The 21,418-nt window shown below is 43.4% G+C and overlaps 3 protein-coding genes across 5 annotated transcripts in view; 2 read left to right on the top strand and 1 right to left on the bottom strand.

The window, feature by feature from the left end:
- The window catches only part of hgsnat (heparan-alpha-glucosaminide N-acetyltransferase), a 102,274-nt gene extending 90,430 nt beyond the window's left edge, over positions 1–11,844 (top strand). Inside the window, exons 1-18 of one of the 3 annotated variants that reach the window (XM_070984602.1) lie at positions 3,326–3,540; positions 4,392–4,507; positions 4,588–4,724; positions 4,816–4,934; positions 5,053–5,122; positions 5,326–5,395; positions 5,545–5,648; positions 5,832–5,908; positions 6,020–6,050; positions 6,370–6,530; positions 6,670–6,785; positions 6,867–6,988; positions 8,122–8,248; positions 8,450–8,536; positions 8,679–8,756; positions 8,906–8,976; positions 9,493–9,605; positions 10,193–11,844. In XM_070984602.1, the coding sequence (XP_070840703.1) occupies positions 3,372–3,540; positions 4,392–4,507; positions 4,588–4,724; positions 4,816–4,934; positions 5,053–5,122; positions 5,326–5,395; positions 5,545–5,648; positions 5,832–5,908; positions 6,020–6,050; positions 6,370–6,530; positions 6,670–6,785; positions 6,867–6,988; positions 8,122–8,248; positions 8,450–8,536; positions 8,679–8,756; positions 8,906–8,976; positions 9,493–9,605; positions 10,193–10,374 (1,950 nt within the window). In that variant the 5' untranslated portion in view covers positions 3,326–3,371 and the 3' untranslated portion in view covers positions 10,375–11,844. Of the gene's footprint in view, positions 1–3,325; positions 3,541–3,819; positions 4,073–4,391; positions 4,508–4,587; positions 4,725–4,815; positions 4,935–5,052; positions 5,123–5,325; positions 5,396–5,544; positions 5,649–5,831; positions 5,909–6,019; positions 6,051–6,369; positions 6,531–6,669; positions 6,786–6,866; positions 6,989–8,121; positions 8,249–8,449; positions 8,537–8,678; positions 8,757–8,905; positions 8,977–9,492; positions 9,606–10,192 lie in introns of those variants that run through there. The other 2 variants (XM_070984611.1, XM_070984621.1) reach the window with 2 other exon arrangements.
- Positions 110–2,879, bottom strand: LOC139347391 (dynactin subunit 6-like). Its single transcript, XM_070986962.1, has 7 exons — positions 2,804–2,879; positions 2,521–2,585; positions 2,284–2,389; positions 2,064–2,149; positions 1,899–1,946; positions 1,622–1,764; positions 110–449 (listed from the first exon to the last, which is right to left on the bottom strand). Exons 1-7 carry the CDS (start codon positions 2,830–2,832, stop codon positions 357–359), a joined length of 570 nt encoding a protein of 189 aa, XP_070843063.1. The 5' UTR covers positions 2,833–2,879; the 3' UTR covers positions 110–356.
- Positions 11,845–12,428: 584 nt separating the features above from the next.
- Positions 12,429–19,902, top strand: rbpja (recombination signal binding protein for immunoglobulin kappa J region a). The gene is made up of 11 exons (XM_070984634.1): positions 12,429–12,453; positions 13,209–13,247; positions 13,367–13,462; positions 13,559–13,724; positions 14,114–14,288; positions 14,383–14,520; positions 14,664–14,776; positions 16,727–16,867; positions 18,765–18,920; positions 19,016–19,119; positions 19,204–19,902. Exons 1-11 carry the CDS (start codon positions 12,434–12,436, stop codon positions 19,544–19,546), a joined length of 1,491 nt encoding a protein of 496 aa, XP_070840735.1. The 5' UTR covers positions 12,429–12,433; the 3' UTR covers positions 19,547–19,902.
- The last annotated feature ends 1,516 nt before the right edge of the window (positions 19,903–21,418 follow it).

The raw sequence follows: 21,418 nt of genomic DNA on the forward strand, positions 1-21,418 counted from the left end.
TTGCTTACCACTACCACAAATACCACTACATTATATGTATCCTTACTGTGCTATTTTCAACCTATTGATGAAATTCCAGTGATCATAAATCAGTACGTGGAGCACGCCATCAGCATTTTTGAGGTTATTTAATTAATCATAGAAAAGGGTACATCAGCACAGCAAGATAAAGATGAAATGCTTAATCAGCTGTTGCGGTTTGAGTAGAAAATACTTATCAGTAAGTGAGAAAAAGCACTGATGAAGCTAGGTACATATTATATAATTATATACACTCATGCTTCTTTCCAACAACCTATTTAAATACAGGTCTGCAAGCCATTTACAAGTCAACTTAAAAAGCATTCAGTTCAATTTTAGCTGGCACTATGGCCTGCTTTAACGGTTTTCTTCAAATGGTGGTAGTTTGGCAAAATCTTCATCAGGAAGTCGAGCTGAAGAGTCTGGGGCTGTAAAGACCACAAAACAAACATGTTTATAAGCTCAGACACCGGCCATGTTTGGAAAACTTGCACCACTGCTGACGACTACAGCAGACCTGACAAACTAAGATTTATAGTGTTTTCCTGGACAGGTTGAGGCGACTATGGAAAAAATGCCCAATGGAAATTAAAAACTACAAATCAGTACCATTAATTTTGGTACAGTTTGTTAAACTTATGGTGCCCTGACTCCCTCTGCATGAGGCTGTAGGCAGTAATGAGAAAACTCTCGTAGGACCATCTAGGTCAGTGTTTCTCAATTCCGGTCCTCAGGTCCCACTGCCCTGCATGTTTTAGATCAGGCGTCTCAAACTCATTCCACAAAGGGCCGTGTGGCTGCAGGTTTTTCCTCTAACCAATCAAGAGCACGCAGTCTGACCAATCAGCTGTCTGAAGACTGAGATCAGGTAATGAAATGAGTCAAGTCTGGTGTGCTGCTGCTTGGTTGGAAAGAAAACCTTCAGCCACTCGGCCCTTTGTGGAATGAGTTTGAGACCTGTTTCCTGCTCAAACACACCTGATTCAAATGAGTGGCTCGTTATCAGGTCACTGCAGAGCTTGATGATGAGCTGATCATTTGAATCAGGTGTGGCGGAGGAGGGAAACATCCAAAACATGCAGGGCAGTGGGGCCCGAGGACCGGAATTGAGAAGCGCTGACCTAGAGGTACCTCCAGTGTTAATGTTAGCAGAGGGCTGTAAAAACAGAGGCTGGCCTAATCAAACTTCAACACATACTTCTGTGTACTATGCATTTCACAGATTTCTTTTATTATTTAACTTGTAGGACAGGTCTGCTCTGGGAACCCGCCACTGTAAATACATGTTCACATACAGTATTATGTTTACCAGAATGACAATGTTCCAGCTTTGATGCTGGTCAGAAATGAAGTGGCCAGAATTATTAAATAGTCATTGTATATAGAGAGGCCAAATTCAAGAGGTGGGTGGACTGGCACTAAAATCTGTGCAATTACTATGCAATCTACTAAAACACCACCACAAACTGCAGCCTCTAGTTATCCATAGAGTTAAATCAACACCTCTCTGACAAATCAACCCTACATTTCAATGATCCACCCATACCCATAAAATGTAATGGAAAAAAGCTCATCGCATCACAGGTGTGCTTATCCATACCTGTGGTCTCTCCGTCTGAACCCGCCTCATACATCCGGAGCCGTAGATAACCGTGTTCTCAGGTATGACTTCACAGGTGTTGACCTGACAGAAGGCTCCAATGATACAGCCACTGGTGAGGATTACATTCCTACCGACGTCAGCTAGACAGCAGAACAGAGGATATTTGACACGGTGAGTGACCTCATGTCAATTCTCCATGTTTCTCTGCAGATTTGAGTCACGCACAGACAAATGTACACACAAAGCCAAAAAAAAAGACTCCAAAATATCCCACCTTTAGATTCAATCACGTTGTTGTCCCCTATTTTCAGGGCTTGTGATACTATTAGATGTCAGCTAAGGCTAAATTTATTTTTGACAGCTGAGATTCATAAAATGGTTAGAATGCGACATCATTTGACTAATAGAATAAGACCAGTCAGGCAAGTCAAAAGGATACCACAGCCAACCTCAAATACATTGTTCATGCCAATGGTCATTGTCTTAGGTTCCACCTCAGACTCGGGTGTGATGTTTTCTGGGTACCTGTAGGGCAGAAAAAGCAACCTTGTAATCATTATGATGCAGATAAGGATGAAACTTAGACAGGCCAACTTATGCCAATATTACCCATCTTGTATGTGTAACAGTGATGTACAGTAAAAGGGATTTAAAGTTACCCATTAATGATTAGAGCTTGTTCCTCGATCAAATTGCCCTCTCCAATCACGATGGGTCCTGCCTCAGCAATGATACGAGCTTTTGGGTGGACAACTGTCCTAGGACCTGAGAAGATATCATTTAAAAGGTAACGTAACGTAAAAGCAGTTATGAGTCTGATCCAATTTAAGGTATAATGCAACTTTTGTCAAGTCAGCAGTTAAGTACTTGCGACTGACCAAAAGCAAGCATCTTACCTATGGTGACATCTCCTCTAATTTCACTTTCAACACAAACTACTGCTCCAGCGGCTATTTTGACACTGCAAGAGAGTAAAGGCGAGACCGAAGACATGACAGAAAATAGTGAAAATGGGTGGGTGACAACGTTAGCCAACAATGCTAACTACCCAAGTCGCTTTGTCGTCTAAACTAACTAGGTGCAAGGTTACTTAATTATGGCCGTTTAATCGCCGTTTTCTTTCTAGTTCATATGCAGCTTCACAGTTAAACGTTATTAATGGGCTAACATTAAAATTACCTTTTCTGAGCATTTTGTTTATCTGCCATTGTGATAGAAAAGTCCGGTGGGAGACGCCGTTGACTCACTCGACTATCGATTTCGAGTCCTTACTATCATACGGTGTGCGCATGCGTCAGCCGAGTTAATAAAAGACATGGGCCTGATTTTCCTCTGTGTGATGACAGTCTTGAAGTGCAATGGAAAACAGTACTGCTCATTTGCAAAACCTTTCTAGTCTGTTCGAAATTATCAAGCAGTGACGCTTTAAATGTGTGTTGACCTACATCATCATCATTATTGCGTTATTATTGATTTGTGAGATCTTATGTGGGCTAAGTTCCTCAATCACTGACTATGTACAACACCAAAAACAACGAGGGAACAGTTTGATTTACGTTCATCACACACGCTACCATCCGTTTGTGGTTGCCTCAGTAGTTCTTTAAAAAAGCAAGTATATAACGGGATTGATCCATAGGCAGTGACCCGTTGAGGGCAGCTAACAGGTAGCGTCAATAATGTACTTTGTCCCTCATCGCTCCCCCTACAATGTCAAAACAAGGAAAGGTCGGAAGTGGCAATTGCCATGGCAAAGAGGAAGCCAAAAAAGTCTAAAGATACATCTTCAGTCGTGGGAGTGAAAGCAAGACAGAAAGAAATGACACAGCCAGAGAAATATGACATGTTTGCTGTGTCTGCCATTGCTTTGGTTGTGGCCGTTTGCGTGGTGCCGCTGACAGCTGAAACATCTGCCTGTAAGTATCCGGGACTCTTTTCAAGTGAAAACTAATGACAGACTATCGCTTCATAGCTAACGTAGCTATAGCTAATTACCTCACGTCCAGCTTAATTTTCACCTTTTTATGTGTTCAAATGGCAGCAACAAGAACAGATTTCAACAACCGACTGAAGATTGGTATTTAAGTATTTAATCACTGGATCATAAAATGTGTTAGCTCAGGGCTAACTGTAGAAGAAGACACCACACCACCGACCTAAGGAAACAGTTTGACAGTCTGAGGAGAAGGAGCTCCAGTCGTTTGAACTTCCCTCCTGGGGGTAGTTTAGGGATTAGCTCAGCATGTGACCATTGGGCTCGGCAGCCATAATTCCAGCTGTCTCACATGCTTTCCTCCTCTTCCAGGCGGCAGCGTTAGCTGACTAGCTGTAGCTTGCAGTTAGATTGGACAGGATTATTTTTCCCACTCTCGGAACCCATTTAGCTCCCACACACTTTGCCATGGAATAGGTTCCTCGTTCATAGCGATAGTGGACCATAGGTTTGAGGTAAGCTAAAGAAAGCTAGTTGCACAGCTGTAGCCTCTGCAAAGCCTTCACGGTATGATTTCTGTGATTTGTAGAATATGTTTGCCAGCACGCAGCTGGGATTGCTTCATGCACTTGGTTCTAACCAGCTCAGTAGCAACCATAGTGCTATGGGTTTCTGATTAAATGGATAATGTTCATAATGTAAATTCAGTGATGAGTGGCTTCACATTTGGGTGTGGTCAGCTACCCTGCAGGCTGTAGCATCTTTTCTGCACATTATCAACAAATTGATTTGCTAATATCTGATCTACTGCCATTTTTTTTTTTTAATCTCCAGCTGGCTTCCCTCATCACAAGCAAAGAATCCTGAAGATGGATGAGGCAATTCTGACAGTCAACAATGAGCTGGACAAAACGGTGGTGGTGTCCTGGAAGTCAGAGCACTGCTACCAGGTAGGCTCTCACACCCAACTCAATGCTGAAAGAGTTGTTTCTCACACTGTGGTGTTCTGATCTGGATCTGTGCGTGCTAGTGTTTGTACCAGCAGCTGGGGGTGGTACCTGAAGGGCCCAGGCCTGGCCAGCCCAGTTCAGTGGACTTCGTCGTGAGCACACAGCATGAAATTACACTGCAGCTCAACAGCACACCGCTCAGCCTGGGACTCTGCACGTAAGTTAAACGGCATGGACATGCTGCACCTGAACAGAGGATGTATGAAAACACATTTGCTGTGGTCAGCATTATCGTTTCCTATTTGCAGGGTTCCATTCCACTTCGGGGAGCATGGGAACTACTCTCTATGGGTGAAGAATCTGAATGACTCCTCAGTGGTCAACTGCTCTGTTGTGACTCAAGGAGACCCCGTCAACAGCTACATGCGTGAGTCTCACTCACGTAAATGCATTCATTCCAAGCTCGTATGACGCGGACATTATGTCCAAGTGTTCTGATGCTGCACAAAGCCATGTTTGGATAACAAGCCACTCTTTCCACGCAGCCATCCTGGTAGCTTTTCTTATCTTTGCTGGACTGGCCGTGGTGTTTGCCATTGGAAAAACAGTATTGCGGTAAGTAAGATCATTTTATTGGTTCCGCAGTATTGTGTACATACAAAAAACAAACCAAATCTACACACAATGTATGAGATTATAGCCTGATTTCATTAGATTTTAAAAAGAGATTTTGAGGCATTCTTGTGTCTCAAGTGTGAGCAGTGAGCTTGTGTTTATTGTATAATTATTTCTGAACTGGTTGGTCGCTTCCTGTCCAGGCTTGATGTGGTGAAGGCTGTCCTCTTCCGAATTAGTGGCTCCATGGAGACAGAGAGGCTCATCAACTCTGTAAGTGTTTGTGTGGAGGGCATGTTTCCTGTTAGCCAAGATGGTACTATAAGTACATTAAAATACATAAACCATTTTGTTTGTAACTTATGTGCAGAAGTGTGTATGCCTCCAGTTGAACAGAGTTGATATTAGCTTTCATCATGCAGGAACTGGGCTCCCCCGGCAGGATAGTGGCACCAGTTACTGACAACATCCTCCCTCCACCACCCAACCCCAGCAAGAGGCTGCGATCTCTGGACACATTCAGAGGGTAGGACCTCCTCCCCCTGAGCACTGCTCAAAGAAACCTATTAGCCAATTGGCCTTATCTGACGTTGTACTGTATCATGTTTTTGATGCATCATGTAACTTTGCTCACCCTGTTCAATAATAACCTCTTGTTGCAGCGCTCAGTGTCTTTCAGTAATGATGCATTTTCTCCATTTCCTGTCAGTATCTCCTTGGTCATTATGGTGTTCGTGAACTACGGAGGGGGGCGATACTGGTTCTTTAGACATGAAAGCTGGAATGGTGAGCCTCACCTCACCTACTTTTAATTTGAACTATTGACTGTGTCATAAATGAGTCATTATTCACACCTGCCTTGGTATTGTAGTTGAGTTTGCATTCATCTCTTTACAGGACTTACTGTTGCAGATCTAGTATTTCCCTGGTAAGCTCAGTTTAAATTGTCTTGGACAGTTGGACAGTTACTTGAATACTCTTGATTTATGCTCACACATTAAAGTCAATGTATAGTAATAGTAACAGATTCCACACTGTAACTTTACTTCTCATAAAGGAAAGGAGTAGTAAAATAAAGGAGTATCCAACCAAAATAATGAACCTTATCAGTTCCTTCAGTAAAGCTTTGAGTCAGGAAGTGTAAAACCAGCACTCATATTTTTAACGAGCCTCATCTCATTGTCACATTACTCCCGTTTTTCCTCTCATTTTCTCACACTTGTTGTCGTGTTTGGCTCCTCCACCAGGTTTGTGTTCATCATGGGGACATCCGTTGCCCTTTCGACCAACGCCCTGCTCCGTGCAGGCTCCACCCGCTGCTCTCTGTTGAGGAAAATTGTGTGGAGGAGCCTGCAGCTCTTTGTCATCGGTGTCTTCATCATCAACCCAAACTACTGCCAGGGGCCATGTGAGTATAAACACACCTCTTTGATGTCACTATTGCAAACATTTAGACCACGTCCTTTAATGCTGGTCTAAAACTGTGGACTTGTGTGGTCATTTCCTCCTGTCTGTCTCTGCTTGTTCTCACCTCATCCACTGCACAGTGTCCTGGGACAACCTGCGGATCCCAGGCGTATTGCAGCGCCTGGCCTGGTCATACCTAGTTGTAGCCTGCCTGGATCTGTTGGTGGCGAGAGGTCATGTTGACATCCTTACAACGGTCTGTATGGGATATATTTATGCTAGATGGATTTTGAAGGAGAACAAAATAGTTTGATTGAGGGGTGTCTGTGTTTTCCAGGACACTTGGTGGTCTCCTGGCCTTGACATCTTGCTGTACTGGCCGGCCTGGCTGTGTGTGCTTCTCTTAGAAATCATGTGGCTCTGCCTCACTTTCCTACTTCCTGTACCCGATTGCCCAACGTGAGTCAAATGGGGCATGCTTGCGTGTCTTTTTGCATCCATGTATTAAGGGAAATGCCCAACAAGCAGCAAGGTGTTGTCCGCTTCTGAAAAAGTATTCGTGTCTTTTGTTTTTTTGTGTGAAACACTGACAGCTCAGTCTGATTATGCTTCACTAGTGTTTATCTCATCACTTTTGATACAGACCCTAGTTTAAACACTTTAAACATTTTACATCATTGAAATATGCTTAGAGATCTGCACAGCCTTGGTGGCAGTATGCACCATAATTGCTCCCTAGTGTGCAACATGAGAAGCTAAATTGCTGTATATTCATGTATTTTTTGCAGTGTGATTAATTTCAACCCTCCAGGTTAGGGGAGAGCTCCTGTCTCAAGTGGAGGAGTTTAAGTATCTTGGGATCTTGTTCACGAGTGCGGGAAGGATGGAGCGTGAGATTGACAGGCGGATCGGTGCAGCGGCAACAGTAATGTGTTCGCTGTATCAGTCTGTCGTGGTGAAGAAGGAGCTGAGCCAAAAGGCAAAGCTCTCGATTTACCAGTCAATCTACGTTCCTACCCTCACCTATGGTCATGAACTTTGGGTCATGACCAAAAGAACGAGGTCCCGGATACAAGCGGCTGAAATGAGTTTCCTCCACAGGGTGGCAGGGCGCTCCCTTAGAGATAAGGTGAGGAGCTCTCTCACCCGGGAGGAGCTCAGAGTAGAGTCGCTGCTCCTCCACATTGAGAGGAGTCAGCTGAGGTGGCTCGGGCATCTCTATCGGATGCCCCCTGGACGCCTCCCTAGGGAGGTGTTCCAGGCATGCCCTACTGGGAGGAGGCCCCGGGGAAGACCCAGGACACGCTGGAGTGACTATGTTGCTCGGCTGGCCTGGGAACACCTTGGGATCCCCCCGGAAGAGATAGAGGAAGTGTCCAGGGAGAGGGAAGTTTGGGCGTCCCTGCTCAGACTGCTGCCCCTGCAACCTGGCACCGGATAAGCGGGAAAAGATGGATGGATGGATGGATGGATGGATGGATGGATGGATTGCCTGACATTGTATTGCGAAGAAATTGGTCAAATAATCAGCAGCTTACTTTAGTGTTTGCTCTTAAACCTTTTTCTAAACACTACCCCACTCCTCTGAACAGGGGCTATCTGGGCCCAGGGGGGATCGGGGACATGGGCCTGTACGTTAACTGCACCGGTGGAGCGGCTGGTTTCCTTGACCGATGGCTGCTTGGGGAAAACCACATCTACCAGACTCCCTCGTCGCGGGTTAGAGACCAGCAAAACAATCCAAACATTCCAACTGTGCTCACATTTAGTCTTTTTATGACTTGGGATGTTAAGCTTGAGCTACCCTATCAGGTTTCCGTCTGAACGCCAACCATGCTAATATTACAGTTGATGCAAGGGTAAACTGTGTTAGAGCTTCTGGATGTTTGCTAAAATCTGCCCGTTTCCATTTGAATTCAGGTGATTTATGGAACTCGGGTTCCGTTTGATCCGGAAGGTGTTCTCGGCAGCATCAACTCGATCCTTATGGCTTTTCTTGGATTGCAGGTTTGTAATGTGCATTTGCCTGCATCTCTCTCCCTTTTTGTGTCTTGCTTTTATGCATGTTTAGGATGTCAAAATTTCTAATAATATAGGTGATTGGAGCAATCAAAATGTGATATGTTAATTGTATTTTAAATGTCACCAGGCAGGAAAAATAATCTTACACTACAGAGATCTCCACAGAAGTATAATGTCAAGGTTTCTTATATGGGGCCTCATGTTGGTAAGCACATTAACTCGTTGTATCACATCTTAATGCTTCTACAGAATGCATGTGTATCATTTTATTATTTCAAAGTATATTAAATGTGTCATTGTTCTGCGACGTATGATCGCAGTCTCAGCGATAATAAAGTCTCCTGTGACACACAGGGAGTCATATCAGCAGTTCTGACCAAGTGTTCCAAAGACCAGGGCTTCATTCCTGTCAACAAGAACCTCTGGTAGAGTTTACCTTTGTTTTTGTTTGCTCAGCGAATGCTTTTCGGTATGTGGTGACTGAATGTTTGCTGCCAGGAAGAGACAGTTTAAATATGATTATAAGCAGCATTCCTAGCTATTTTTTGTGTGTGATATCTTTGACTTTGTTTGTTTTAATGCATTTTTTGTACTTTAGTGCTGTAGTACTTCACTGTGGCTCTGATGCTATTATTTGCTCTGCTGTGTGGGGCCTTTTTGGTGACATTTTTTCTGTTTTTGTTGGCCAGTGACAATTTTCCAGCTTAGTGGATTTCAATTACAGACCCCAGGTGGACTAGTGACCACTCTGGGAGAAGCTGATGGGGAATCTGGAAAAAAGAATAATGAGCTTTATATCTCAGCTGTTGTTTCTTGTATCAAAGTAGCTTTGTGAAGTTTGAGTAGAGAGAGAATTGGTACAAAAACACAAAAATGTTGTTGATAAGTATTTGCAGGAGAATGTCTCACTGCTGCATGTGTGTGATCATTTCATTTTCTAGGTCTCTGTCCTATGTGACGACACTGGCCTGCTTTGCGTATGTGCTGCTAGTGCTGGTCTACTACACAGTGGATGTGAAGAAGTGGTGGTCTGGAGCACCTTTCTTCTATCCTGGTGAGCATTGTGCTGTATTGTCAGATACAAGCTCAGGGTTGGTAGACTGTTTTTAAGATACGTATTTTGTACACTGGGCTTGATGACATCACAAATGAACCAATTCAGTATTTCACTTCAGCCTGTTAGAGTAGAAATTACATCTACCAAATGTACTCATTTTAACTCCAAAGGGCCAAAAATGCAGTTCCTCAAAAGGCCACTTGAGGCTGCCTCCAAAAGCGAGTCAGTTCCCATAAACCCCCACATTAAAATGCCCAGCTTTACAGCAGAAAGAAACCTGTTTATAGCCTGGTACGAAGAAGTTAGCATAGTTATGGGCATGGCTGTTTTGAGTGACAGCTAGCTGATTTATTCAGTCCGCCTCAGCTCCACCCATGCTCCACCTTTTTGCCCATTTTTGGATGAGTCAGGAGTCAGGCACTGCCAAGATGGCAGCAGCTGGAGCCACTGTCACTGAGCTTCACAGTGGCTCTTCAGAAACCGATGTGATGTCACAGAGACTACGCCCATGTTTTACACAGTTTATGGAAAATCCCAAAATGTTTGCGGCCTTTGATTCACTCTCACTGTGTGTGTGATTCCAGGTATGAACTCCATCCTCGTGTACGTGGGCCATGAAGTGTTTGAGGAGTACTTCCCCTTCCGTTGGCGAATGGCCAACAGCCAGTCTCACGCTGAACACCTCACCCAGAACCTCGTGGCTACTTCCTGGTGGGTCTTCATCTCCTACGTGCTCTACAGAAAGAAGATTTTCTGGAAAATCTAGAAGCGGAGCCAGACAGAAACAGCAGAGGACATTGTTTACATCAGAGATGCTGGAGTTTTCGGAAAGCAGAAAAGAAAACACTTGGAAAGCGGGAAACAGGAGACTGATTATTTTGTCAAAGCTATGGTGGTTCTGTCGCTAAACATATGTTTCTTCTTTCAAACAGCGCCTCTTTTTTTGTTTCAGTGTTTTCAGTCACTGCTTTATCCGACTGCAAATGCTTTAAGACTTTTCCCAAGGATCCTCAGATACAAAGCAGCTGATCCCTGCCAGATATTTTAACCGACTCAGGAAGAACTTGTCCAAAAATAGTTTGAGCATTTGAGAAGCATGAAGACATTAATTGTTGTTTGACTGTGTGTTATCGATGCCGGCTTTCATTCCTCATCTTGCATCACAGACTACAGCAGCAGGGTGGCGCAGTAGTGGTTTAACAAGCCCTTGTTGACTTCCCCTTGGAAGAAACCCTGCTGCCATCTTAAGCACTGTTGCATTACTCTGACGGCTGAAGTGGGTTTTTGTGAGACTGACTCTTCAAGAGCAGAAGGAGGCAGTAAACAATGTCAAGTCAAGCAAAAATGATATCAAGAATGTGGTGATCTTTCATCATTTCCACTGCACAGTGTAAGAGGATACTCAAGCGAGGAGAAACAGGATGTGGAGGTTTTAAAATCTGAAAGTTAAACCTCTGAAATATATCTGTCCATAGTTGTTTTTGTGTGTATGTGTGAGTGTGTGGTGTAGACCTCATCATCATTTATTATTGTCACTTTGCCCAAGTGTTTCTCATTCGCAGTCCTCTGTTGCCCCTCACACCCTGCCCCCTCGCTCAGCAAGTGTCCAGTGGCGTGACATACGATGCTGTGTGTTACCAAGTGCTGAGGGGAAGTGAAGGAGGCCACGTCAGATGGCTATGAAACCCACTGGAGGTTGCTTGCTTTGCATTTTGGTTAAATCAGAAGCATGTGCGTTTCTCTTTGTGTTTAGGTTTTCAAAAACAGAAGTCACAGCTCTTTTTTTTTTTTTTTTTAACACATACATCTTTTTATGTTACGTAGCATTAGCATAAATGATTTGACTTTCTCCTGCCAAAGACTTCCTCTTTTTGAGTCACATTTTGTAAAATGAGGCCAGAATTTATAGAAAGCCCATGTACAGTAGGTTAATTGTGAGATTTGAAAAAAATATGAATTTGATGATGTCTTACCTCATCATAAAACTATGATGCCATTCTCTCACAATATAAATGTGCCCCTTTCAGTGGCCAGAAGTTAATATAAACATTAGTTTTAACACACTTTGCAAAAATCATGTGTTCAACTTGTAGAATATCTGAATGCTGTGAGAGACTTTGGAATAATTGTTCATTTAGCACTGTCTAAATTGATTCAATTCATTTGGTCAAACTTTTATACATTTATTTTTTATATTTGCAATTTGAAAATACGTTTATGTAATAAAATTAATTCCAAAATATTTTTGCTGTTGTCTGAGTTTGACGCTGGGTTTTTATTGTAATGTTCTTCATGTCTTTTTGATCAGGCATACTGATGTTTCTGTAAGATTAATAATAATAGTCTTATAAATGCCCTATGAATATTTTTATTAGATATTTCTTCACAGAAAGCTGTGTTATCTTCAGCCTGTGTTTCCAGCCGTTCGACGCAGAGAGGTGTAGTTTGCTTTGTTGCTCAATAAGGCGTGGGAATCGAGTTACAGTGTGGCTGCGTTGTGGAAAGAAAAAAAAAAGCAAGTTATGAGGTTTCTTCTTCATCTCGCGATATAATTAGCCCATCTTAGTTCATGTCTATTGTGAGAGTTTTTCCGTTCTCGCGCGACTTTGAAACTTTCCCACGCCTGTTGTTTTGGCGTCTGCCCTCTGCCCGTTGCCACTCCCTCCCCCTCTTCTCACCCCTTTGCCCCGTCACACCTCCCCCTCTTTCTCTCCCTGCTTTTGCCTTCCAGTCCTCTGTTGTGCCGTTGGCTTTGGTGAGGGGGCTGGGGGAGGGATCTCGCGATTGTTGGACTTTTTTTTCGGAGGGGGGGACTTATTTGGAAGATGGCGCCCGTTGTTACGGGGTAAGTGCTGAAATTGAAAGCCTTATGTTACCAAAAAAAAGTTTTGTTATCTTGTGAGAAACCGTCGCCGGTTCGCGGCGGTTCTGAGGGATGTTTTGGGGGGTTAGCATAGTCGCCTTTGCCTCGGTTAGCTTCCCCCACGGTGCTGCTTGTGGCTTGATGTGGGGTCAGTTGTGCAAAACTATTCTTTGCCTGGCTTCAGTGCCAGTTGTTGGGTTGTCGTACGATATTGACTCTTGTTTCAGGCTATTTCAGAAACTTTTTGGCAGTTTAAAATTGTGCCTTAACTACTTCGTCTGTGCCTATTCAATTTCTGAATGTCTGTTTCCACAAACTGAGCACAGCAACTCTGTAATAACTTCACAAACTGCTCAGACTGCAACATCATAGCAGTTGCCTTTGGTAGTTACAGATCATTTAAGGACCATCCTCAGCATACACTTATGGGTGTACTTTAACTTTCCTCTCATCAAAAGTAGCAAAAATAGAGAGTTCATAGTATTTTATAGTATCAATGCACTATTAAACTCTCCATTCGCATCATGACAATCCTGTGTACTGTACAGTAGTTCCATTCCAGCTGTAACAGCACTAGAAGCAGGCAAAAAGTGGCCCTGCATTACAGGTGTCACTGACACTGTGCACTTTGCCTTTCACCCTCTTTCACTCAAGCTTGTTGTTCTGATCTCTGCTATCTAGCCCGGGTGCTGAAACCACGTGTAAACACCTTGTACCCTCATGTTTTTGTTTTGCAGGAAGTTTGGTGAGCGACCTCAGCCTCAGCATTTGACAAGGTAGAGAGAAACACAGCCGTCCCTCAAGCTGCATGAAAGCGACTTGTTTGAAGTAGATGCTGGAACAATTTGCACTGTGCTGTCAAAGTGTTAACGTGATTTTCCTCCCCTCATTTCAGGGAGGCTATGAGGAATTACTTGAAGGGGAAAGACGATCAAACAGTGCTCATACTGCATGCAAAAGTTGCACAAAAGTCATATGGCAATGAAAAAAGGTCTGTGGAAATATCTCTGCTGTTTGAAACACATGCATTGGACCCCCTGTTTTTATATTTGCATGGGTTTTTTTGACTTCTGCTTGTGTCACTTAGGTTTTTCTGCCCCCCACCATGTGTGTATCTGATGGGCAGTGGCTGGCAGAAGAAGTTAGAGCTTATGGAGAAGGAGGGTTGCACAGAGCAGGAAGCCCAGCCATGTGCATTCATCGGCATAGGCAACAGTGAGCAGGAGATGCAGCAGCTCAACCTGGAAGGGAAGGTGGGTTCGCGTTTTTAATAAAACTGCATGGCTTTTGGTGTTGGATATCTTCGCTGTTCACATCCTCTTCCCATACTTTGCTCGCTCTCGCATTTCACAGGATGCTTTTTTTTTTTCCACTACCGATAAACCATAGTAACCACAGCATGAAGTGCAGGTCTGCTTTGCTTTGCAGTTCGACCGAAGCCTCTGTTGTTCACTACAATACCTTCATGTTCACGCTGTAGCTGCTGTTCTTGCGTGTCGTTGTGTTTTCTTATAGCAGCAATTCCGCTAATGAACTTGTTCCCAGAAGGACACAAGAGGGAAGTGAAAGGGGGGGGGGGGCAAACGAAAACACACACCACACACAAAATCCCCTAACCTCTATCCTTTCCCTGCTCCTTCAGCACTTCTGCACAGCTAAGACACTGTATATCAGTGATTCAGATAAAAGGAAACACTTCATGCTGTCTGTGAAAATGCTGTATGGGAACAGTGCCAACATCGGAGTCTTCCTCAGCAAGAGGATTAAGGTCATCTCCAAGCCCTCCAAGAAGAAACAGTCCTTGAAAAATGCAGATTGTGAGTTGCAGGATGCGTCAAAACATACACACACTTACAGCTCCTGTAAAGTTCCTCTGTCACACTCACCCTCCCTGTCTTTCACTGTCTCCAGTGTGCATCGCTTCAGGGACGAAGGTGGCGTTGTTTAACCGCCTGCGTTCCCAGACAGTTAGCACCAGATATCTTCATGTGGAGGGGGGGAACTTTCTCGCCAGCTCCCAACAGTGGGGCGCCTTCTACATCCACCTCTGTGAGTCACACGTTGTCTTTATCTGTTTCTTTTTCCAATATTTTCCCCCATTTTCTTCGAACTTTTGTACCCATTTCTTCAACCATACCTGCATAAAAGCAGATACACATTTGTTGACATTATTTTTGTGTCATTTTGTTTAGTGGACGATGAGGAGTCTGAAGGAGAGGAGTTCGCTGTGAGAGACGGCTATATTCACTATGGCCAGACGGTCAAGTTGGTGTGCTCTGTTACTGGCATGGCCCTGCCCAGACTGGTATGCGTGTGTCTGTGTATGTCAGTTCATCTGTCAGTTGTCTTGCGTTTGTGAGGAAGTGAGTAGTCATACCACCAGTGAACTTAAATGTGCACATAGGGATAGGCTGGTGTCCTGATTGGATCGTATATCGATGATTGAAAGGATGATCGACTATTGTTGAAGGTGATTTTAACTACAACTACAAAAAAGTTGGGACACTGTCGAAAATGTAAATAGAAACAGAGTGTGATGATTTGCAAAACACTAAAGCCCCAGATTTAATTGAAATTAGCACAACATATCAAATGTTGAAACTGCGACATTTTTGGTTGTTTTTGAAGATGAAATCCTCATTTAGAATTTGATGTCAGTAACACATTTCAAAAACGTTGGGTCAGGCTCATGTTGAGCACTCTGCTGCATCACCTCTTCTTTTAACAGCACTGTAAGTTTTTGGGAGCTGAGGGGACCGACTGATGTCATTTTGAAAGGGGAGTGTTTCGCTTGATGTACAAATCGTACAGCTGCTCGACAGTTCAGGGTCTCCTTCATAATGTACCGAACATGTTCAATGGGTGACAAGTCAATTCTCCATACCATCACGGATGCTGGCTTTTGAACTGTGTGCTCATAACAAGTCTGATGGTCCCTCTCCTCTTTAGCCTGGAGGACAAGGACGTTCATGATTTCAAAAAAGAATTTCAAATTTTGACTCGTCACACCACAGGACAGTTTTTTTTTACTTCGCCTCAGTCCATCTTAAATGAGCTCAGGACCAGAGAAGGTGGTAGCATTTCTGGATCTGGTTTATATGCGGTTTCCTCTTTGTGTGGTAGAGTTTCAGCTTGTATTTGTGGCCATGAGCTGTGTTCACAAACGATGGTTTTTGTCCACTACAGAATCGTGTCTGTTTTCAATGCAGTGCCGTCTGAGACCTGAAGATCAAGACAATCCAATATTGGTTTTCAGCCTTGTCCCTCACATACAGAAATTTCTTCAGATTTTCCGAATCTTCCAACGACATAATGGATTGTAGAGAATGAAATCCCCAAATTCTTCGCAATCTTACATTGAGAAACATTATTCTTAAGTTGTTGCACTATTTGCCTGCACAGTCTATCAGAGTGGTGAACCTCTCCTCGTCTTTACTCCAGAAAGACTCCTCCTCTCTGGGAGGCTCTTTTTATACCCAGTTATGTTGCTAACCTGCTGCCAGTTAACCTAATTCACGTGTTACCAGCATCAAATTCTAAATGAGGATATAACTTTCAAAAAACAGGGAAATTTCTCAGTTTCAACATTTAATATGTTGTCCGTCTGCTAATTTCAATTAAATCTGGGCTCTCAATTTTTTGCAAATCACCACATTCTGTTTCTATTTACATTTTACAGAGCGTCCCAACTTTTTTGGTAACAGGGTTGTAACTTCATTTGTAGACTCTGCTCCCTGCTGTGCACCGAGAGAGCTTTCTGATGGAGCGGCGTGTCTGCCCGCTGAGCTGTGTTAATCAGCACAAGTGATGAGTGAATTTTAAGTACTTCATTACAAACCAATTTGATCTGACACCCTGCGCCTCTCTTCTATATATGCCCACTCATCAAAACTTTCCTCTGCGCTCCATAAAAGTAATTATCAGTATGTATGCGATTAGAATTGTGATGTGGCTGTGTTACATCCTTCAGCTCGCCTCTGGCATCAGGGTAACATTGATAATATCCACAAAATCTGGCATTTCACTGGCGTGCCATGATGAAACATCTGGCACCCCCCTTCTCATTCTGCCCCCTGGTGATCAGATCGCCTATCAGCAATCTTGCATAACCACAATCGGTTGATATGCAAATAGAAACGCTCAACCTTACAGAGGGATGTGTGTGCAAATGTATTCGCGTTAACATACACATAACTCTTTGTACGTTATTTGTTTCTGTGTATTTACGATGGCCGTGCTTGCCTCACTTCCTCAGGTGATTCGAAAAGTGGACAAGCAGACGGCGTTGTTAGATGCAGATGACCCAGTGTCCCAGCTTCACAAGTGCTGCTTCTACCTGAAAGATACAGAGAGAATGTATCTCTGTCTCTCACAGGAGAGGATCATCCAGTTCCAGGTGGGCAAAAACACACACGCACGCACACACGAACACACACACGGGTTTGAGTGGTTTTGTTGGAGTTGTTGATGGCATTTGGTCTTCATCCCATACACAGTGTGGTCTTAATAAACAGTCAGCTTCCTGCATCATAGATGATGAAGGGGCACCTCCCACTTCCTGGTTGAGCCTCAGATTAGCCGTCTCAGCTGGCTTTGGGTCAGTTGTCTTTGTGTCTCTTGACAGGTAGAATGTGCAATCACGGCTAACAGACGAGATGCTCAAATACAGTGTAAGAGGTAATTTAAACACTGTATTGATGTTGGAGTCTGGGTTGCTTGTATTTACTATTTGGACCAAGTTATTATAGGAAGGCATAGGATGTGTGTGTGTAGCCTCATAAAATGCTCAAGGAAAAAAAACATTACACAGTTTGCTGTTTTTTTACTGTGGGCAACTGGACTTTTCAGCTTGACTAGCTTATTTGTTAGCAATAGTTTGCCACATTTGTGTGCGCGTTACTCTTTTTGAGATATTCAAATAATGGATGATGAAATTCTTTCAGCCTGTGGATGGGAACAACATATCTTGTCTTCTCCTCTGATCGGGTTCGGTTGGATGTTTCTTTGTTGGTGGCAGAAAGACAAATTAGCCACTTAATATCTGTGGGGGGGTTGGACATTTCTCACTTTAGGTTCCTTCATTGTGTTAAAGCATTAACAAGAAACAGTGTAGATGAGAAATGAGTATTGATGACCAGTGACAGTCACTGCATTCTTCCTCTGCTCAGTGTTATGATGCATGTCATCCCTAAGTGTTGCATTACCGCCATCTGCTGGATTGTAACCGCTTCACACTGCAAATTTGTTGCCTTGTTCACCCACTGTGGTCCCATTCATGAAACTGTCCATTCTTTAACCCAGTACCTGCATACCAGTGATGTGCACCCTGACCTTTAAAGTTTAAAGTAGAAAGAAATAGGAGAAGCTGCTTGCTCTAAATTTATTCCTCCCCATCATGTATTCCCATTCAGTTCTTTTCTTAATGATATCAATGTTACCTACCATAAAGATGTTGGACTCCTCCAGATGGTGTCATGTTGCCGTAGCTTCATGCTGGGGTCATTAGTTCTGATTATTTCAACTTTGTTTCTGAGAAGTTTTGTCGATCAGTTTTGCGTAACAGATGACTCTAATTACAATACCCAATATATTATTGCTGCTATGGGGCAGAAGTGAGCCAGAGGCACAAGGTAGAGCTGCAGTGATAGACACGCCACCATAGTTGCTGCCTTCAAACTGAAATTGATTTAAGCTGCAGGTTTTAAGCTGCAGGAAGTTAACGATGACACCTTGGAGAATCATCATTAACTTCTCACCTCATGTTTTTATGCACACCTTCGACTTTTTATCCAGATATTTGGAAAGCATTTGTCCATCTTTTGTACTGATAATTCAAATGGGAGAGTTTCATGCTGAGCGCCAGCCACCTGACATTGTCTATGGAGGAAATGAACGGGATTTTTATTTTCCCTAACGAGAAGCAGATGTAAGAGGTCCTCAAACTTTACAACAAAAAACATGTTTTTGGAGAAGAAGATGTTAATATTCTTACTGGTAAGCAAGAACGTATGAGCTAGTTTGTTTCTGCCAGTGGCTTTTTCAACAAGTATGGGATAGTGCTGCTGTTTTTTCAGTAGACGACAGAATATTGACCTGTCTGCTGAGAGCATTGCCAACCGGCAGGTATATGTTGTGAAATGACTTCACACATCCGAAGTCTACCCAGTTGTTTTAACAAGCATTCCAGGGCAAGAGATGATCGTCGCTCCTGTCATTGCAGAGCTCCTACCTGACTCCTCGGCAGTGTTTTTCTCCTTGTTAGATATAAAAGTATATTTTGGTTTTTTTTCCAGGCCACAGCGTGCTCCAAAGAGACTAACAAGGAGAGTGTTAACGATGGGGCTTCCTGGACTATCATTAGCACCGACAAGGCAGAATACACCTTTTATGAGGGAATGGGCCCCGTCCCCACACCGGTCACACCTGTCCCTGTGGTGGAAAGTCTGCAGGTACACGCACACACAGCCGTGCTGTCAAAAATGTTTTTGTCAGCTTGTAGGGACCTTTTGAAGACACTTAACCATTTTTGTATGCCTGTGTTAAGTTAAATGGAGGAGGAGATGTGGCAATGTTGGAGCTGACAGGACAGAACTTCACCCCCAACCTCAGAGTGTGGTTCGGAGATGTGGAGGCTGACACCATGTACAGGTGAGCTGTTTGTGTCTGTATATACTGTGCTTTAGTGTGCAATGGCTCAAATACCCAAAAACCTGTCTCCATCTGTTATCTTAGATGTGGAGAGAGCATCCTCTGCGTGGTGCCGGACATTTCTGCCTTCAGGGAGGGCTGGCGCTGGGTGAGGCAGCCGGTTCAGGTCCCTGTCACGCTGGTCCGCAATGATGGAATCATCTATGCCACCGCCCTCACCTTCACCTACACCCCCGAGCCAGGGCCCCGGCCCCACTGCAGTGCTGCTGGGGCCATCCTGCGGTCGCACAGCACCTCGTCGTCGTCACCAGCATCTTCATCCTCACCATCATCCTCACTGGGCGGGCTCGCGGACGGTCAAGTGTCGTACAACAGTAGCGATTCAGGCATGTCATCGGGGGCGTCGAACATGTCGGTGCTGGCATAGTAAAAGATATTCTGTGAGTGTGTGTGTATGTGTGCTTTGAATGACTGAGTGAGAAAATGTGTGCATGTACTTTCCAAAGAGGCTCATGGACCTGTAAGTAATTGCACAAACGGACTGAAACTCTTCATCAGAGAGAGCTGTGATCATCAGGGATGCTAAAGAGAGTTTAAGAAAGGTTAAAGAAAAGATGTCTCTTTAGCTCCCTCTTGTGGTTTGTTGTGGACATGTAAAAAGCCCCACTAAAAAAGGACCTTGGGATCCAAGACCTTCACCCTAAAAGAAGATAAATCAGCCTTCAACAGCCTGATGTGTACAAGAACTGTTTGTTTGTATAAGCCGTGGGATTGGAAGCTGTTTTCTCTTTGTACCAAGGTCATGTTTTTGCTGAAATGCTTGTTGATTTATCTGTTGTGTGCAAGGGAAAAAAAAGAGTAACATAGTTTTTACGGACCAAGGAATATTATTATATTATTTTATTCATTATTGTATTTTATAAGTTTTTGCAGAGGTACATTTTGACTTTTTTTTTTTTGTATGATTCTGCATAGTAACTTCACTTTTGTTACCAAATAGAAATTGTCATGTCTGGCCTCATTTTGGTGGTCAAGGTGGAAAGTGCATCTCTTAATAGCCTGACTGCTTTTCTCCTCTTTCGTCTTCACTGATGTGGTTTGGGCCTAGATCACCAAATTCATAATTACTTAACAGTCATTACGGCAGTTTTATAAAAGCTGTGCAACAAAGAAAAAAAAAGAGCAGGCTAAAGTTTGTAGGAGACTCACCAGACGATGAAGACGTGCACATCTGCGCGCAGCTATTGGCTTAGGGCGTAACTGATCAGTCCCAAAATACTTTTTCTATCAAAGATGATGTTTTTGATTAGTGTAGTGTATGCGTGTGATGTTCTATAATGCATTATCAGTGTCTTCTGGGAGACCAAGGCCTGTGATTTCTAATCAGTATGCTGTTTGTTGTACCCGAGTGCTTAAACTCGAATCTAAACATAATCAGTCCCTTTTTTATGTACAGCGGTGCTGCTTATTTCACTGGAGCCTTGAAACAAAATTACAGTACTAAGCTTATGGAAATGACTGCTAAGTCGAGGCACAAAGTCAAACACGCCTTCTGACTGCAAATACAGTAGAACCCATTTTAATGCAGTGCGATGTGGTTGTGCTTTGGGTCTCAAAGCAATAAGGTGATAATTTGCACAGACTCCTAGTTTGTTCTTCCTCTCTGCCTGTTCAGCAGGTTGAACTTTGAACTGACCTACTAACTATCAGGAATGACATCATGTCATTCAGGTTATGTTGCCTTAAAGTGGATATCTCAGAGATTTCAGTCCTAGTTGATTTGGCGACACCTGTAGTCACTGGTGCTAACCGCAGATGTGGTTTAATACTACAGGTCACAGAATTGTGGGTGTAGCAAAACAAATTGTCATTTAAATAAAAAGTCAGGCAGTATTTAGCCCTTTTCTATCATTCAGTGAGAAACTGATCTGATTTTAGGAGTTGGAGGTGTGCAGCCTGCAGCTCTTTATCACTGCCGCTGTTCCACCTCGCTCCATTAGTCCCTACAATATTTCAAACTGATCTGCTGTCAGAAAACGCTGAAAATGACTGTGTTCTTCTTTTTTAGACGTACCTTTGATTAGCTACGGCGGTCAGTGTCAGTCTCACTGACCAACACACTGCATGTCCTGTGATTACTTCATAATAGAAGTCAAATCATGTTTTGCCATCTACACGCTTTTAATATGAAGCTGCAGCAGTAGATGTTTGGTTTGCGTTAGCAGTGACTTAATACGGCTTTTTTCTGCAAATAAAAACTAGATTTATGTTTGTATTTGCATCATAACAATCCAGCAGC

This window comes from Chaetodon trifascialis, chromosome 2 (genome assembly GCF_039877785.1).
Source record: "Chaetodon trifascialis isolate fChaTrf1 chromosome 2, fChaTrf1.hap1, whole genome shotgun sequence".
Lineage (NCBI taxonomy): Eukaryota > Metazoa > Chordata > Actinopteri > Chaetodontiformes > Chaetodontidae > Chaetodon > Chaetodon trifascialis.

Bases quoted from the DNA above. Each gene is read 5' to 3' on its own strand.
- LOC139347391 (XM_070986962.1), bottom strand. From the start codon at position 2,832: ATGGCAGATAAACAAAATGCTCAGAAAAG. The intron at 2,390-2,520 runs GTAAGATGCTTG...ATATCTTCTCAG, and splicing joins TAGAGGAGATGTCACCATAG to GTCCTAGGACAGTTGTCCAC. The intron at 1,765-1,898 runs GTGGGATATTTT...TCTGCTGTCTAG, and splicing joins CAACGTGATTGAATCTAAAG to CTGACGTCGGTAGGAATGTA.
- rbpja (XM_070984634.1), top strand. From the start codon at position 12,434: ATGGCGCCCGTTGTTACGGG. The intron at 12,454-13,208 runs GTAAGTGCTGAA...TTTGTTTTGCAG, and splicing joins ATGGCGCCCGTTGTTACGGG to GAAGTTTGGTGAGCGACCTC. The intron at 13,248-13,366 runs GTAGAGAGAAAC...CCCTCATTTCAG, and splicing joins CAGCCTCAGCATTTGACAAG to GGAGGCTATGAGGAATTACT.